At 36.9% G+C, this 19,736-nt stretch overlaps 1 protein-coding gene across 1 annotated transcript; it reads right to left on the bottom strand.

The window, feature by feature from the left end:
- Window positions 1–121: 121 nt before the first annotated feature.
- On the bottom strand, window positions 122–19,006 carry LOC138692762 (lipoprotein lipase-like). Its single transcript, XM_069815955.1, has 9 exons — window positions 18,876–19,006; window positions 11,723–11,802; window positions 11,550–11,640; window positions 9,937–10,138; window positions 7,318–7,433; window positions 7,091–7,233; window positions 4,577–4,732; window positions 4,350–4,494; window positions 122–1,885 (listed from the first exon to the last, which is right to left on the bottom strand). Exons 1-9 carry the CDS (start codon window positions 19,004–19,006, stop codon window positions 1,717–1,719), a joined length of 1,233 nt encoding a protein of 410 aa, XP_069672056.1. The 3' UTR covers window positions 122–1,716.
- Window positions 19,007–19,736: the final 730 nt, after the last annotated feature.

Here is a 19,736-nt window from a genome sequence, read left to right as displayed (position 1 = left end):
ATTTGTGTGCTGAACAACAGCCAGAGGCCAATAATAATAATAATAATAATAATAATAATAATAATAATAATAATAATAATAATATAACATTAAAGTAGAAATTCCTTAATTCGACATTGGATAATTCGAATAAATATTTCAAATAAATGAAATTCTTATTTAAACCAATGTTGAAAATGCACGGTTAATTCGAATTTTCTAAGCATACATTCAACGCCGTTTGTCGGGATTTGCATGCTTGATTATTTTCGAAGTGTCTTACCTGGAAGTCTGGAGAAAAAAATAATGGAGAAAAATACTCGAAGAGAATAATAATACGGGAGGCAGGAGACTGTTAAAAATTAAGGGATAATAATATGGAAAATCGCGGGAAATACGGGAGAGTTAGCAACCCTAGTCGCAACTATTGTTAATCTGACTACAACGATTCCTAGTGAGCAGTTTTAAAACTCATGAAGATTGCGAGTCGTTCAAGACGAATTATGCATTATTGATGTTACATGTTACGGTGGACATTTGTGTTGTAGTTGATGAAGAGAAGTGCCTTCATAGATTATAAACAGCGGCGGTTCCTCTATATGAGCACAGGAGCACCTGAACACCTTAAAAACCAACAATAATCATACATATTACTGTATTAATATTATTACATCTATTTCTTTCCAATGTGCAATGACGTTCCTACATTTTTCGTCTCGAGAGAATGTCCCGTTGTGTGTCTTTAAATCTCCATTGGACAGGTTGACAGCAGCTCGCACAATTTTTCTCTAGCAGGGTGAAATAGCCTGAGGCGAGAATATTTTCTGGTTTGTTACAATGGTTACAATAGCTCTGCTCGCACAAGTCTTAACGTGCTAGTGACAGAGAAAGAGAGATGCTCCATCTCTCTTGGGTCTGGCATCCTGTTCCCTTCTCCCTCTTTTCTAGTTTTCTCTCTTTACTCTTTCTTTTCAAAATACCGTTACGCGCGGGAGCTGATTCTGTTGTCTCTTGTTCAGCAAAGTAAGGAAAATACAAGCTAAAATGATGCGTATTGAAAGCTGAAACAGTAACACTTGAAGTTTGGAGACGGATGTGTGTGGAATTGTGAGTGTGTTAAATTAAAAGAGAATTAAAACATTTCTCCGCACCATGACAGAAGACCGATTAAGTACATTGGGTATGTTGGCAGTGGAAAAAAAACTTGTTAACGACATTAGAGACTTCAATAATAAAGTTATTGATAAGTTTGCATCTCTCAAAACTAGGCGCATGGAGTTTCTCTACAAATGAATCTAGATCTTCAACAACAGCAGTGAAGGAGAGTCCTATGAATTAATTTTACTCTACTCTTATTTAAAGGTTTTAATTTTGGTTTATATGCGTAGATTTGGTGCATGCATATTAGAACTCGTTTATCTCTGACGTGTGACTCAGCTATACGAGAATATATCAGTGTGTTCATTACTCATTTTTTTTTTTTTTGTGAACACCCATCCAAGAAAGGTACGAGCCGCCACTGGTTATAAATGAGTTCTATATATTGTTCGTTTTGTAAAGATGTTCCATGATGGTGAAGTAAAGTCGTAGTGGTTTGTGATGGTGCTCCCATACTGGACATTCAATGAAAATGGAAACTGTGCTTATCAAAAAAGGATTTTATTTTTATCCTGTCTTTTGTACGTAATGTTAGCATGCTCATTATTAAGGGAAAAGAAAGGCTAATCTAGTGGATCGTCATATATTATTACTATTCAAGTTAAGAGACATTTCAGAATCACATTTTCTCTTGAAGACTGTGAGAGCTATGGAGGAAACGTTCAGGCGAGAGAAATAGTCAAGTGCTTGTAGTCCAACTGGAATACGGTCTTCCCGTGAGCAGACGTCTTCCTCTTTTTCTTCATTTCTAAAATAAAATAAAACGAACAATGTATAACTGAAAATAGTTATGACTAAAGCTCGGAAGTTCCGACTTTTTTTTATCTCGTACACGTACCAAGGACAGACGTTTAGCGTACAACCGGGTCTACTAAATATGTCACTGCTTGACACCTTATCAATATATGTCAGGTTAAACAAAATGAATAATATTATTATACGCAAACAAGTTTAATATTCTGATTTATTTTCGTGAAGTGTATGACCATACACAGAGAAACTTCAAGTGATGTCATTAATTTCAAGGACTTAGTCTTTGTGGTGTTTCAAACAAAAAATTTTAATACAATTTTTCTCGTTTTGCTACATTTGTATGAAAACATTTCATAGCATATTTTGAGAAAGCCATTGATTTAATTCCCAATATCCTCAGTCAATTTAAGGGAAGACTCCACTAAAAATCATGAAAATTTTTCCAAATTTTTTTAGCTATTTCACTTATTCAGAATTTATATTTTCATACCACAAGTGGATTCAGCTCAACTCTGATTACAAATACTCGTATGTTTACACTTTTTAAATTAAGGCTGGAAGGGGGCGTGGAATTTAAAGAGCTGTCAAAATTGTTTTTCATCGAAGAATTCTTTTTTAATATTTCTGATTACAAATCTAGTAACTTTTTGTTGGTTCCCTGAAGTTACTAGATGAATGTAGCGGAGAGAGAATATTAATTTACATAAATATTCATTTTATTTTCAAATCTATTTTTCTGTGTTCATTTTTGTTGATTCAACACCAACTTTCTTATGCCAAATATTAATCAATCTGGATGAAATTTTTACTGCAAGTATTTATGAGGTAGCTGCATGTTTCTATGCATTTATTTTGTGAGAAATGCTGCTACTTTATTTTATTAATATTTTTCTTAATGCTGCTAGTTTATTTTATTAATATTTTTCTTAAGAAAAATATTAATAAAATAAACTAGCAGCATTTCTCACAAAATAAATGCAGAGAAACATGCAGCTACCTCATAAATACTTGCAGTAAAAATTTCATCCAGATTGATTAATATTTGGCATAAGAAAGTTGATGTTGAATCAACAGAAATGAACACAGAAAAATAGATTTGAAAATAAAATGAATATTTATGTAAATTAATATTCTCCTCCGCTACATTCATCTAGTAACTTCAGGGAGCCAACAAAAAGTTACTAGATTTGTAATCAGAAATTTTAAAAAAGAATTCTTCGATGAAAAACAATTTTGAGAGCTATTTAAATTCCACGCCCCCTTCCAGCCTTAATTTAAAAAGTGTAAACATACGAATATTTGTTATCAGAATTGAGCTGAATCCATTTGGGGTATGAAAATATAAATTCTGAATAAGTGAAATAGCTAAAAAAATTTGGAAAAATTTTCATGATTTTCAGTGGAGTCTTCCTGTAAGAGAGCAGTGTATTACGATAATAAATGAGCAGAAATTTGATCTGAACAAGTGTAACATTATAAAATTCCATGTTGAATCTTTCGTACACTACTTTTAACACTTGACTATAAACAACTGATTAAATGGCGATCTTACTCGTGTTAATTATGTAAGCATGTGCGGCTTACAGCTGTTTCGGTGCTATTCGACACCATCGTCAGAGCCTACTAGATCTCGGCGCTATCTCAACTTCGCTCACAGATCAATTTCAGAACACACACACTATTTGACACAACTCTTCATCACACGAACGCACCCACACAACAGGCAGCGTTCCCGGTTTATTGTGAACCAGCCTTTACCGCCATTACAACCGGTCTAATGCGCGTGTTTAGTAGAGAGATCCGACCGCTATCTCGCACGTGAGGAAAATAAATGGCGGTGAAGGGCAGTAATTTAGGCCTATAGTCTCGTACAAATAATGCGCTTTTAATAAGAAAACGCAGTCCACTGCTGTGGAGTAACGGTTAGCATGTCTGACCGTGATACGAGCGGGCCCAGGTTCAAATCCTGGTTGGGACAAGTTACCTGGTTAAGGTTTTTCCTTAGTTTTTCCCTCAACTCTTTAAGAGCAAATGCTCGGTAACTTTCGGCGCTGGACCCTGGTATTATCACCTTCATCTCATTCGGACGCTATATAACCACAGCAGTTGAAAAAAGGGTCGTAAAATAACCAATTTAAGAAATAATAAAACGTTACGTTGATCTTATCTACTGTATTATGAAAGTACTGTATAATATTATGAAGGATGGATAGAACAGAGAAAAATTTTCTCCGGCACCGGGACTCGAACTCGAGTTTTCAGCTCTACTTGCTGAACCATGGGGTTGAGGGAAGGTAACCCGACTTGTGACGTATGCCACAATTGGCGCTCAGTTCTGCATCCCAGTAGTAGTATACACTTAATCCGAGCACCTTTTTGAAAACTAAGAACAGCATTAAGCAAATTAAATTCCAGTTCCTGTCGTGAAGGAGGAACAAGTTCAACAGTGCAATACGTACCCGCAATGAACAGGAATGCCCCAGATGTCGTTGTGCCATATCGTTTCGGTGTAGAGATGATGCGCGACGTTATGGCCGAATGCCAGCTCTAGCGGAGAAGTGGAGAAAGTTATACATCGCCCATCGAAGAAAAAGTCCACGTGTCCTGCACACAACAGAAAAGAAGACTTGAACGCAGAAGTTCAGATTTGACAGAGTCCCAACCAGCGAACAAGAGATGCACTCACCCTGGGGCACCGGCACTCCTAAGAGTCCCGGCATGTGCAATATCTCAGCGAACGTGGCAACGTCCTTGTAATCTGGCAAACTCATGTTGTTCGACGAAGGCTGCAAGCCTAGAAACACCTTCACCATGTCCGGTATCCTGAGCGACTGGTCGAGCCCTGCAAATGGCCCAAAAGTCAGCTGTGTTCCCATAGCAACAAGTATGCGGCAATATTCCCGGACCGATTGTGTGTTGTTGGTAATATTGTATTTCCATAGCATAACAATAGTTGTCAGGTCAGCAATACTTAGTATCCATAGAAACAGTTACGTAGTTTTCAATACCACCCAGAAAATCTGCCTTACCCAATACGATTACGGGTTACAACCCGAGGGAAAATTTGGTGGATCGTGCAAAGGGACCATAAATGTTTATATAACTTACATTAATGTTTAAGCACATGTTTCCTTACATTTCAAATATAATTTTTAATAATCGTCTTGATTTTACAACAATTGGTGAAGTAAAAAGAAGTGTATATAGTATTTTTGGATCTAGAAAAGGCTTTTGACAGAGTGCATTGGAATAAGCTTATGGGGATCCTGAAGAAAATTGGTATGGATAAGGAAGAGAGGAGGCTATTCAGTAAGTCTAATACTTATATGAAATAACGAATCAAATTTAGAGTGGAACGGAAAGTTCAATCAGCAGTGGTTTTGAACTTCCTCCTCAAAAACTAACTTGACGCGTTTTTTCTCAAAATCGTGTTCCCTGCACATTTAAAACAGTTATCCAAGATAGTTGTGGGATGTGATTTGAAGACTTGTTCTTTTTTTTTCGCTGTGACAAGTTTGTCGCTGGTTTCATCTGTAGTTCGGAAATCACAGCTCCGAAAAATCTCCATATCCACCCGATGTTACTTACAGCCATGGCGATTGATGTACGTGTGTATATATGACAGGTCCAGACAACTCCAATTCAGAAGATTCATGCTAACTGTAACGACGAGATAACTGGAATCTAATTAATTATCGTCCCACTCAAAAAGTTAACATCGGAAATTCTTTGATATTCAAGCTATGTCCCCAAACCGAATGCATTCGCTATAGGCATACATCTGTGGTGTTCGGGTAAAGGGGGATAAGTTACTTTTTTATGCAGATGGAATTTTGTTCCCCAGATGAACAGGCAAGTTAAATTATACAAGTGGGTGTGCAAAAATCAAAAGAATACAGGCATTTGATGTGTTTTATTTGTGTAGAAAATTATTTGTAATAAGGGTCCGAAGTTTAATTTTCATTTATCTCCAAACCCATTTTTATGATTTATCTCCCTTTACTCAAACAATACAGACACGGTATATTCTTAGGAGGATATACGCGTCCACACATTGCGATAACACCGCTCACAGCGTGTTTGTTACTCACCGCAAATGTATATGACCCCGGTATGCCAATTCACAGACGAGCGATAAATATAAACATCTGTCTGCTCGTGATGGATAACATTCGAAATCGCCAACAATCATCCGGACTTTGTGTCCTCTCAATCATGCTGTGACAAAATCACTATTATCTGTCGCAGCGTTTTTGCCGGAGCTGTCACAGTTCCGAGCTCTGACGGTAAAACGTTGTCATAAACCACTTCTAAAGCCCGGTTCAGACAGTGCGTGTTTCTGTAATGGATTCCAAGGTGGCTGCGCGGATGGGTAGCCTGCGTGGTCACTTGCCGGAAGTAATGCGCTCTGGTGGCTCCTTGGATGGCTAGCTTACTGGATTTCGAGGGTAGGTTCCTTGTTATTTTTCGTGATGGTTTGCAGGCTGGAACCAAAGATGATCATATAATATCACCTCTGAAACCATGTCGCCATGTTCGTTGTTTTCCAACTAAACCTGTTTTTTTCTATATTCTTTAGATTCTAAGAAACAACAATTAAAAATCGGACTTTAGCTGTTTTGCACTTATGGCTTAATTGCTTTATTACGACATTTACTACTGTTAATTAGGACTTAAGTTGTTTTCCACTCACGGTTTAGTTTCTTTTTGAGAATGAGTGTGTCCACACCTGTGGAGTAACGGTTAACGCGTTTAGCCACGAAACCAGGTGGCCCGGGTTCGATTCCCGGTCGGGACAAGTTACCTGGTTGAGGTTTTTTTCGGGGTTTTCCCTCAACCCAATATGAGCAAATGCTGGGTAACTTTCGGTGTTGGACCCCGGACTCATTTCACCGGCATTATCACCTTCATCTCATTCAGACGCTAAATAACCTAAGATGTTGATAAAGCGTCGTAAAATAACCAACTAAAATAAAAAAGAATGAGTGTTGGCAACAGATGAAACAGCAGATGATTTTCCAATTTGAACTGTGAAAAGAGCCAGCTCCGTGTGAACAACTACCATCACCGTAGGCAACACGGGAGCCAGCAAGTGACCACGCAGGGCAGCCATCAGTGCAGCCACCTTGGAATCCATCACAGAAACTTGCACCGTCTGAACCAGGCTTAATTCAAGATGGAAGATTTCAAATGAACCCACCTGTAATCCATAGTAATTTCTCGTCGAATTCTTCCACTAGGGTCTGCGCCATTCGTTGCATGACATACGCGCCAAAACTGTGGCTGATGACGTGAGTTCTGTTGGGGTGCAGTCCCACCTCGTCTACCATGCGCTTCAAGAACCTGCCACAGAAATACAAACCTCGCTACTGGCGGTGTGAGTGTGAACGGCACCGGTGCCGATGCATGTTATCGCGAGGCACTCACCAAGCTAAGATGTCCCCAACTGCCTGGTAATGCCTCGCGGCTGACAGGTAGCTCTCCACCAGCCCTGGCATGGCTGAAGACCAATCCACAGAGAACACATTTCCGAATCCTCCAGTCTGAAATCCAACCCAAAACTGCTTTCAAACTCTCGGCATACGCAGACTTCTTTCTATCTGTGTATCTATTCAAACCAGAGACGCAATACCGAAACAATCTAGATTTGGACTTTACCTATTATTCCCCCTCTAGGGGAGGGCACGGACTGGGACTGTCCTCGCACGCAGGCCGCTCGGGAGGACCCATTGTACTAACTCGGATGGAATGGTGTGCATGCCCTAAGACCCCCCCCCGCGCAATAGACTTCTCTGCACGCCGCCTCCGACAGGCATGCACAGTGGCGGCTCGTGATAAAATATTATGTGTGTTCACAATTTTGTGTTCCAAAATCGAAGAGAATTTGAAATCCTACGTTTTCAGCCTAATATGAAATATCATGGTTCCAATGTTTCACTGTCGAAAAAAACCGTATATAAATTCAAAACAACATATAATTTAATAATAATAATAATAATAATAATAATAATAATAATAATAATAATAATAACAATAATAATAATGGAACCTAGCCTTTTTATTTCCAATTTTTCCTGGAAAGCCAGTTTATCTAGTTCTTTACTCTTCAAAATTACTTGAACAGAGTTCATTGTTTACGTTTGTTAAAAATTAATACATAAAACAATTTACAAAAGCGTGTGTTCAGTAATATACTGTATTTTGATTCACAACACACTGACACACTATAGCCTATACCAGTATTGTAATCCCATTCGCATAGATTCATTATTATAAATACATGCCAGTAAATATTATTCTTAAATAATATACACCACCATACAGATATTTAAATTCATACCACCATCACATTCAGCCAGCACGTCTTTGAAAGCCAAACTATTCTATATGCCGACACTGAAGTATAGTAATTCACAAACTACACCCTCGTAGCAGCACTGTACACCATCCACATAAAGTAAACGTTCCGACAGTGAGATGCAGACACCTGCAGGCTAAAATACAGACTTCTACAATTTTATCCTCGAGATATAGCACGTAAACGATAGGCATCGATGCACCTGACATCTGTAGGATAGATTCACTGTTCACTTAATGCTTTGTGCTCTTGACGAGTCATAAGCGCCAGCGAAAGACAATTTTCTCCCGCGCATGCGTGAAATTTCTGTAACCTTCTTGAAAAGAGCACGGCTTGTACGTGAACGGATGTTGCCAAGTTTACATAAGAAGTTTATGCAAGATGCGGGAAGTTTAAAATACTCGATCCTGATATTATACACCCCCACTACGCCAATACGGTATTAAATAATAAAATTAGTCGTGCATTAATGGAAACAAGGTGTTCACGTGCTCTTGTGCTCTTATTGACGCACCGCCACTGGGCATGCCCAAACACAGCCCGTCGGGCTTGCGCTGAGCGGCGCGTATTTCTGTAGCACGCGTTCCGGCAGGTCTACCCCTTCATTTCCACCGCAGTCTTCAATTGCTCAGACAGCTTGCTCAGTGATGCAAGGGGTAAACTATAAACTATACAGGGTGTTTAAAAAATACGGGGCATAATTTCTGGTATGTATTTCCCACATATAGACAATCAAAATAGTTCATTACAACATGTGTCCGGAAATGCTTCATTTCCGAGTTATGGCCTTCACAACATTGAAATTCACCGGAACGTTTTTCTTTCCGCAGGTCGTTATCATTACAGAAGATGTTCAAAATGTCCACCTCCTGCTTGAATACAGACCTCACATCGATGTCTTATTGACCTCCGAACACGATCCCAAACTCCAGGAGTATTGCGTATGTCCTCAGAACATGCCACAATTCGATTCCGAAGGGATTCCAAATCAGGCACCGGAGACGAATAAACCAATGATTTTACTCGTAAATGGCCCCACAAGTAGAAATCCAGAGGGTTCAGATCAGGTGAGCGTGGAGGCCAAGCAATTGGGCCTCCTCTAACCTATCCATCGATCAGGAAACCTTCGATCCAAGTACCGGCGAGCCGTACGACTGAAGTGTGCAGGAGCGCCATCATGCAAGAAGTGAATGTGTCGACGATTGATCAGTGGAGTGTCTTCTAAAACATGAGGTATGGTTCCGGTGAATTTCAATGTTGTGAAGGCCGTAACTCGGAAATAAAGCATTTCCGGACACATGTTGTAATGAACTATTTTGATTGTCTACATGTGGGAAATACATACCTGAAATTATGCCCCGTATTTTTGAAACACTCTGTAAACTGTAAACGACCCTTTATCAATATCTTAGGTTATTTAGCGTCTGAATGAGATGAAGGTGATAATGCCGGTGAAATGAGTCCGGGGTCCAACACCGAAAGTTACCCAGCATTTGCTTATATTGGGTTGAGGGAAAACCCCGGAAAAACCTCAATCCGGTAACTTGCCCCGACCGGGAATCGAACCCGGGCCATCTGGTTTCGCGGCCAGACGGGAAGACGTGATTGTGAGGCAAGTATTTTCCTGTCATTTGGTTTCCTCGTCATCCAATGCAAGCCATGTATGAAATAAATATCAATATTTTTACCTTATTCAAAATGGCTTTTGTCATATCTTGTACCCATTGAAGCTTTCCATTGGAGTTCCAGCCATGTATTATGATGTAGGTCATGCCATCTGGGTTAAAGCAATCCTCCCAGTAACTCCTATTCACCAATTTGTCGTCCATTTTGGAGATATTAATGCTACAGTCGGAGATCCACTCACCCGTGGTTTCATTCTTTCTGAAACTGTGGGAGATACTGTTTGAGAGCGATGTTTGAAACAATATTACGTATAATACATACTATGGTAGTAGTAGAAACAAGGGCTCACATTGTCACATCGATTAGTCCAAGTAGAATATGAGGTAGACAAAGACGGTATTCCGGTATGTTGATGCTATCCGCAGTGGTCCAAAAAGCAAGTCCAGCTGGACAAAAGTAATTTTGTCACTTTAAGTGGACTGGGTAGTCTGCGCGTATGACTGTTGTGTATAAGTGAACTAACAAGCAAACCTTCTGATGGGGGCAAATAAAAAAGTTTAATTTTTTTCTTCCGCCATGTTAATAATGTCAAAAGAAGTGCTTATACAAATTTTGACCACTCAACCGCAATTACGAGGCAGTCCAGAAAGTGATTTTCCCTGGGGACTTTTATAGAAAAAAGCACAATTGCATGGAAATACTTATTGAAACAGATACAGAAATTTTTGCGCTATTTGTCAACATATCCCCCATTGGAATTGAGACATTTGTCATACCATGAGATCAATTTTTGTGTCGTAGAAGTCAGCCGCCTCAGATCGGAACCAGCGTTTGACCGCGCCTGCACCTTTCTCTGTTGATCCAATGATATGAGAAATGTCTCAGTTCCGATGGAAAATATGTTGAAAAATAGCTCAACAATCGCTGTGTCCGTTCCAATAAATTTGTCCAATGAATTTTTTTTCTGTTAGCGGCCCCTGGCGAACTTATTTTTTTACGGCCCTCGTAATTGCGGTCGAGTGGCCAAAATTTGTATAAGCACTTCTTTTGATATTATTAACATGGTGGAAGGAAAAATATTAACTTTTTTATCTGCCCCCATCAGAACGTTTGCTTGTAAGTGAAGACATTTTTCTAATACTCTTCAACTTTTGAATACCGGTATATCAATTTACAAGTTTTAGAGCATACACACAATATTTGAAGGTATATTTTGGTTTTTGGATTATCTTTTTACCTCATATAAGGGAAAGGTACAATTATTGGCAGGGTTAAGAATGATATTTTAGTCAAATAAAAACTGAGTAGATATTTTATGTTTAATCGTAAAAATGAAATTTCTACGTGACAAAGGTATATTTTTTTACATCTATTCACATATATCCAGTTACATTTTAAAATGAAATAATAATATTTTTATGTGAAAAAAAAATAAGTTTTGAAAAATACAATTCTTGGCAGGGTTGTTACAAATTTGGCAGATATTAATGCAGTTTTTGGCATACTCGTTTTATCAACAATTTATATCAAAATTGAAATCAACACAGGTCCCATTCAGCTCCTGCTAATGCGCGTAGATTATTACAAAAATGGTGACGGATATTTTTCCCAAACCGGTGCACAGTTAAACGTTCCATGTTAAAATCCAATGCATGGATGATGACAAGCAGCTTACCGTCTATACAGGTCGATCTGCAATGTATAATCGAAGCACACAGATCTTGCTGACCTGCCAATTTCGTAGCAGGGTTTCTTTTCAGCTGCAACTGACAACATATAATTAATTATTATCAGTAAGCACACAAGGGGACCAATTGAACGGAACAGTTTTGCACCCGCCATACTTACAGTTGAAGAACCATTGTTGAGAGAGCGACACAAAGCACAGTGCGACGAATAGGACGCAAGGATTCTTCGTCATATTGTTCCTATAAAAAATATAGCCTATATTATAATGTAAGCTTACTTGTACTTTCACTAAAAAATAATACAATAGTTATATTCAACAACATTACGAGACTGTGCTTTGAGTGAATACTATTTGGGGTTTCTCCGAAAGTCTTCTCCAACTATAAGCTTCAGGTCCCCGAATTTTTCTTTTTGTCCCCAAGAAAAATTCGCCCCTGAATTTAATAATTTGTCCCCAGATATTTCTGGATATTCATTGTTAATTATTAAGATTAATATTGTTAAGATTCTTGCACATTGCTGTGGGTGAATTTTGCTAATGCAACTTTTCCGCTTTTTCAAGATGCCATAATCAAAACTGAAGGTGAGAATGTAACTTCAATAGAGTTTTACTTATTGTTACCAAAGTTAATAGAAAAACTGAACTCCAGGAAAGGAGAGAAATTTATTAATCGTCAATAAAAACAACTTCTGGTATCTTTAGAAGAAGACGTTTCTTATTCTACAACAAAATTTCTCAGTGTTTCTTCTTAATTTTATAAAAATGCTGTTGCATATCTCAGTGAATGTGTTATTCATTGATAAGATAAGTTAGTTATCCATGGAATGTATCTTGCAGCGAAAGAGACAATTTTGGAGATAGTTCATTATTTTTCTAGAAGTGGAATGAATAAAATGCACACACCTACATTAAAATTACAGTACCGTATTCCACACACATAATGTAATTTTGTGCGAGATCGTGCGTATTTGCTTGGTTTCCGCACAAAACCAATCCGCGGAAAGTCTAAAATTCCACATTCAGTATTCCCAACCTAACACACACAACAATTTCCCTCTTCTTACCGCTTAAGTGACATATTGATTTTACTGCTTTAGGCTTTTAACATATTATTTTTAGAGACGTTCAATATAGCAATAATTATAAACTGGAAACTTACCACTGCAATTTCACCTAAATTGCACTGTTAATTATTGTTTTTAAATATTTGCAAAAATTAAGTAAACTCTACAACTCCACTAAAGTTACTGCATTCGTGATGCAAGTAACATTAAGGAAGCCGTGAAAAAATCAACAAGATTCCAGACTCAAAGATATTTTCCATTTCTAAATATCTCCTTGACCGGCAAAATTAAACTTGCTGATGTTATTACTGCAATATGTTATATAAATAATATTGTTAAAATATTAAAATGAAAAATAAATCATTACATAACCTTACCGTTTGTTTTAAGTTCGCATTTATAGACTGGGAAAAAAAAAAAGACACACGTAATCACGGCCTGCTGGAGTATAGTAAACACAGAAAACATTTTAAAGCAACAATGTTGAAGATAGGTATTTTTGTTTTGCAAATTTGCCGTCATTGAACAGAAACCAAGATGGAGATTTCATTGTAACTAATTAGAAATTCCTCTTTCAGGTATGTAATAAACGATCTTCGCACAAAATAATGTACGATACACGAGCGGTATGTTTTCTTTCAATTCTCGGAAATTAAAAAAGCTCAACTACGTTTCGCTTTTTCAAACTTTTCCTCGAATATGAAAACTTCAACATACCGCTCTTGTAACGCATATTACTATTAATGTGTACTTAAATTTAGATTTTTTTATTAAGATTATTTATACACGCTTTAACATGTGTGGTCATATCGCGTGTTCAGTATCTGTAGGTATATCAGTAGGCCATTCTCACTATTGTTAAGTTCCTGTTTCTATTGTGTGTTGTAGATGCCTTGTGTTTATGCAATTGATTATAGATTTTGTTTAATGTTTTACGATATTGGTGATTGAGGCGGTGATGAATCATGGCATGCAAACCTCAAATTCGGCATTTTCCCTTGTGACTGAGGGAAACCATGAAGAACTCCACTGAGATTGGTCCGCCTGAGCCATCTGGCTCTGCATATATTTATATATTGTATATTATATAATTTTGCAATCTGAAGAAGCCAAACAGGCGAAAACGTTAACCACTGTAAAAATGTAAATGTAAATATATAATATAATGTAACATATTAGTTGCAAATATTGTATGATAAGTCATATTGAGCCACTCGAATTTTTCGTTTTTCGCAAAAAAGAAAAACGGACTACACCTCTCAGCCCTTCACAAGTGAACGATGGTAGAAAACGCGCCACTTTTACTCAGTAGTTACAGCTCGGTCCGCCAGGGTGACATTCGATCGAATCATTGCTGTCTGTAGCGCGAGATTCAAAGTAACTATCTACCAATTTTGAGCGTCTTAACCAAAATAGTAGGCCTATTCCGTAAAATACTTTCCGATCTACCCTGATATTTAAATTTGATTATCTTTCCATCAATAATCGTTTTCCCTACTCTAATTTTACACTGCCAGATAACAAAATCTACATCGACATAAGGTGTAGTTCTACTAGCCCTCCTTCTGTACCTATATAATCCCTGTGCTTGGTGCTGCAGCACGTTCGAATTATAGCAATGATATCTTTATTATAGAGAGACCTTTCGCCTTGTACCGACCTTGGTAATAAAATGAAGCCGATATGTGAAACATATTGAAAATATTGTTTTGATAGCTTTGCAGTGCAGATGTTAAATATTGTGCATTGTCGATTTTAGATGCATTTTAAGAGCGGTATTCACCTTTTCGTTAGTGTGAGTTCTGACTTTATTATGAAACGTTTGTTCAATGTTTTGTTCATTTGACAGTTCATATTTTTAATGTTAATATATAAAACCAATAAATATACCGTAACATAATAATAATAATAATAATAATAATAATAATAATAATAATAATAATAATAATAATAATAATAATAATGATACACAAATTTAAAATACCGATAGTGTGAGTTGTAAATAATTTTAATAATGACAGAATTCTGCGTACGCCACTGCTCTAGTGGAGTCTAGTGTAGAAGTCTACATCTATTACGATGTAAACAGACCGAAATCAGCGATATCGCATATTGCTGGTTGTCAATTGTTTGTTGCGTATTGCTCCGGTGTGAGAGCTATGCCTGGTAAGGTTTATCTTGTCTCAGTAGCAATAAAACCAAGTCCCTTCAAATGAGGGTGGAGATTATAGGAGGGTTGTAAATTTTCAGGATTCCTTTCAAAACCTTGTTATTGTACAGGATACCGGAACTCAATTTCTTGAAAGACAAGCTCAGTGACGGAACTACACAGTACGAAGAGAGATATTTTGTAATTTTATTTTGCGCTACGGAGTGTAACAACTAGTCCCTTCCGCCACTGGATGGATAGACGGCATCGCTCCGCTCCCCCCCATCGCCATAACAATACAGACGATGTAAGACATATCTCCGTTCTCTCTCTTTTCACAGTGAGACAAGATACATCACACAGACTTTAGCTTACGATTGTTTGGATCCACGAAAAAAAAAAAAAAACTGCGCACTGGACAAACAGACAAATTCTCTAAACTACATAAATTGGATTTAACAATTTAATAAATACACAAATAATAACATAAGACTATTATAGTGTTCAACCTTCTATCATCGTAAAACTCGTTATTTTTAAAGTGCGTAATTTGGATTTATCATTCCAAAAGAAGTATTAGAACAAGTACGTAATTTCAATGCGATATTTCAGTTAATAAACGAGCGAATAATAAGACATTGTTGTAGCACACAACCTTCTGCCATCGTTGAAACTTGTAAACCTCGTCGTAATTGTGTAAATCCATGCAATTTGGATTGAACAATTCAGTGGCTAAACGAAAGAGTAACGGAGAAGTTTGACCAAGCATAAAGGCCGAATGATAATGCAAAACCTTGTCTCATGGTCACATTTTAATTGATAATGTCGCAGTAATGGCTCACAAGGAAGGCTCAACAAGTGATAATGGATTTTCACAACGATTCTTCCTCATACGTTCCAATTGAAATAAGAAACCTCCCTATAAATTTCTACATCCGGAGAAAACCTAGTTTTCGAGATGCGATTTTTTTTCAAATTCGAAGTCCACAGCTCTAAAAGCTAATGCAAACAGTGCTATGTGCTAGACATATGAGACAATAAATCTCATCTAGCTGCATACCTGCATGTGTTCGATTTATTTGCAACGTCCGTAGATTTGACCGTATCACAACTTCACTAAATATGCTGTCCTGGGTCCGTCTCAAAGAGCGAAGAACTATTCACTCTCTCACTTTACTCTTCAACATTCTTCAAAACTCTAACCCTAGCTGCTTAGCTTCTCGTTTTCAACATTTGTCCTCATATCACGAATTAGATATTTGCTCACAACACCATATCACACTCTCCATTCCTAAACACAGAACATCCTTCTACTCTTCATCTTTTACCGTCTCTGCAGCTCATCTCTGGAACTCTCTACTACAACATGTCGGAGATTGTCGGACATTGTCTACTTTCAAAAATAAACTAAAATTGCATTTTTTTCAATTCTGATTCCTTTCAGTTATAAGCCCTTTTCTCTGCGATAGTTTTGTAAAAATATATAAATATCTTTTTTCTTCCTTTCCCCTTTTTGTTCTTTTGATCACCGGATTAATTTATTATCATACCCTTTTTATTGTGAATTTTATTTAATTTTCGTATTTCGTTTCTTTTTTTGTTATTTTATTAGCCTACGTTACATTTTGTTATATTAATTAGGAACATTAAATCCAGGCGTTTGAGATGGGCAGGGCATGTAGCACGTATGGGCGAATCCAGAAATGCATATAGTGTTAGTTGGGAGACCGGAGGGAAAAAGACCTTTAGGGAGGCCGAGACGTAGATGGGAGGATAATATTAAAATGGATTTGAGGGAGGTGGGGTATGATGATAGAGACTGGATTAATCTTGCACAGGATAGGGACCGCTGGCGGGCTTATGTGAGGGCGGCAATGAACCTTCGGGTTCCTTAAAGCCATTTGTATGTAAGTAAGTAACATTTTGTTATATTCTTCCTTACGTTCTTCATATTAACTATTTGTACTAAATGAGTTGCTTTTACTATATTTCAATGCATTTTACTTTCTTTTCTTTCTATTATGGTATTATTTTCATGTTGTTTAGTGTCGATTTATTATGCTATTATCATTATTTTTTGTAATATGTTAGTATTCTGTTCTTTAACTTTTTGTTAAATTTTTCACTCCTTGTAGGCTATACTTTGTGACCAGGTAGAGTGTAAGAGAAGGCCTTATGGCTTTAACTCTGCCAGTATAAATAAAGAATTATTATTATTATTATTATTATTATTATTATTATTATTATTATTATTATTATTATTATTATTATTATACGGTAATGTCAAAATCTCCTTAAATAATAAGCTATGAAAATGACATACCAGATAGGCCTACATAATATTCATGACATTGACTATAGAATAATCTATGAAGAAATGGTAAGGAAATGTACTCGAAGCATATCTGAAATATTACTCACTGTACTGATGACAGTAGTGAAAATCGTAAAAATGCTCAAACACAGTGGAACTTTCCAGCACGAACATTTTAAGAAAAATAAGTTCCCCACATGTCAGCCTTACAGCAAGTCTGTACATCAACGTTAAAACAGAATTTTACAGGAGTGACGAATTTATCACGTTTGTTGTCAAGTTACCCGGCTTTATGCCAGCCATATTTGAACATATTTACATATCTTGGAGATGGTAACTGATTATGCGTTAAGGACTGCAATTTTATCACATTATCTCTCTGATGTAATAAAATATTCGTGCCAAGTAACAAAACATCAACAGAAAACTTCTGAATGAAATTTTTCCAAAGTCTAAAGCCATAAACGTCAAGAGGCTGAACAATCGAAGCTGTGTGCTTTGGAATTGTTAACACTTTCACCGTTTTACCTTCTGGAGTTATCTTTTCTATAGCCTGTATACCTCGGCAACGAGTCTACCAAAAGATTCAGTTTTCATAAGCATTCCGATTTTGAGGGCAATGAATAGGGAAAGGAAGTTCATGCATTTGCATATTTGTTCTCTATCGTTGTGTGAATATACTGAAAGATTATCTACATGAATCACAAATTTCTGAATACAATGATATTACTTTTATTGTGCATAAAAGTGCATATTTTGTCTTTATTTATAAAAGCATCATATTTTAACATTTATGCAGAGAACTGCTTATTGTGTATGTTCATTTGTCTTTCTCTCATTTTTAAAAGTGTGTAACCTCGTAAACACGACTAATTTATGTTCATGAATTTTGAACGTAACGATGACGCCCTCATAGGCAGCCTCTCAAGTTAGCAATTCGTATTCCTTTACTGCAGTCTTCAGCAGATTTCGATAGAACAATATCCAGTTTAACATCAGTTCCAGGAAATGTAGGAGATAAAGTGAACGAGAAAACAGCAAATATTCTTTCCAAAAACCCTGCCTATTATCAACTTAAAGAAATTCAAGATATTCTCGAAGGAAAAACACCCCAAAAACCAACAAAATTTTCTATAGAACAGCTCACAGCTTTTGTGCGAGCCCCTCTTACTTCTTGTGACGTAGAACGAAATTTTTCGCGCTACAAAGCTATGCTGAGAGACAATAGGCGAAGAATGACAACAGAAAACATACGTCACTGGTTAGTTGTTAACTGTAACAGCATAAATGGAGCATTCAGCAAACAAAATCAATAGACTAAACGTAAGTTACCTATACCTTATCATTCTGTTAAAATAATCTCAGATTGATAATGCATATTTTGTAGCATATTTATCTATTTTTACGGCGTAAATGCATACAAATTCTTCACGTTTTTAAGGCATTAACTTCCTTTCCCTGGCAATGAATAAACATTTTTTCCTTCACGATTACAAGGAGATATGAGACTTGAGTGTCAAGCTATTATTTTGAAAAATCATATCTCGAAAGCTAGGCCTTCTCCGGGTGTAGAAATTTATAGGGAGATTTCTTATTTCAAATGGAACGTATGGGGGAACAATCGTTGTGAAGATTCGTTATCACTTGGTAAGCTTGTCTTGTCAGTATATGGACGAACATTTTGAGAGAATATCAGAAACAGAGCCTGAATAATGTACACTTTATACACGGAGCCAACATGACAGCACGTTACTAAATTATACGTGAATAAGGGACGAACTCACCTGGATCTCTTCCTCGTCGCGACTGAGGGTCGACTAGAGGTCTGTGGTGTGACAGCGGTCACTGCCCACGTGAGCTCCTTGGAAGAGGCCAGATAGTGGCCGAGGACGTGAGATTTTCTGGACATTTGCATTGTCGTTGATAAGAGTTTATGACATCAGAATCTTAAACTTCTATTACTCACCTATACTCAGACTTCTGCAATGCCTTTACCTTTATTCTGTTTAACATTCCTTGCAGGCCTGTGGGCGTATTGTGAAAAGTTTATTATTATTATTATTATTATTATTATTATTATTATTATTATTATTATTACTACTACTACTACTACTACTACTACTACTACTACTACTACTACTACTACTACTACTACTACTACTAGCCATATCCATGCCCTTCGCTGCACTTGTTATAAATAAATATCATTGACTTAAATTTGTTATATTATCCTAAACAATATAAAATTTCTGATGCAACGATTGATGCCATAGGATCTCACGTGTTAAAATCATCCTTAGCTATAATTAGTAATCATTTGTACCCAACAAAATTTTTATTGTAAATGATTTCCTATGTTTTCTTATCATTTATCGTAATGTTTTTTTTTTCTTTCCAAATGTCACAAAATTATTTGTTTACTTATTATTCTTTATGAATTGATTAGTAGGCCGATCTATCGAACCCTTATTTAGGGCGGCTTTTGTGTATATTCACAAATTACCTCTTCCAAATACAGCTTTGTTATTGTTAGTGAATAATTAATCAATTCACTGTGGGCTAAAGCAAGGAGATGCACTGTCACCTTTACTTTTTAACTTTGCTTTAGAGTATGCCATTAGGAAAGTACAGGATAACAGAGAGGG

This window comes from Periplaneta americana, chromosome 17, assembly GCF_040183065.1.
Source record: "Periplaneta americana isolate PAMFEO1 chromosome 17, P.americana_PAMFEO1_priV1, whole genome shotgun sequence".
Taxonomy (NCBI): domain Eukaryota; kingdom Metazoa; phylum Arthropoda; class Insecta; order Blattodea; family Blattidae; genus Periplaneta; species Periplaneta americana.
This window is presented reverse-complemented; position numbering and strand designations above follow the sequence as displayed.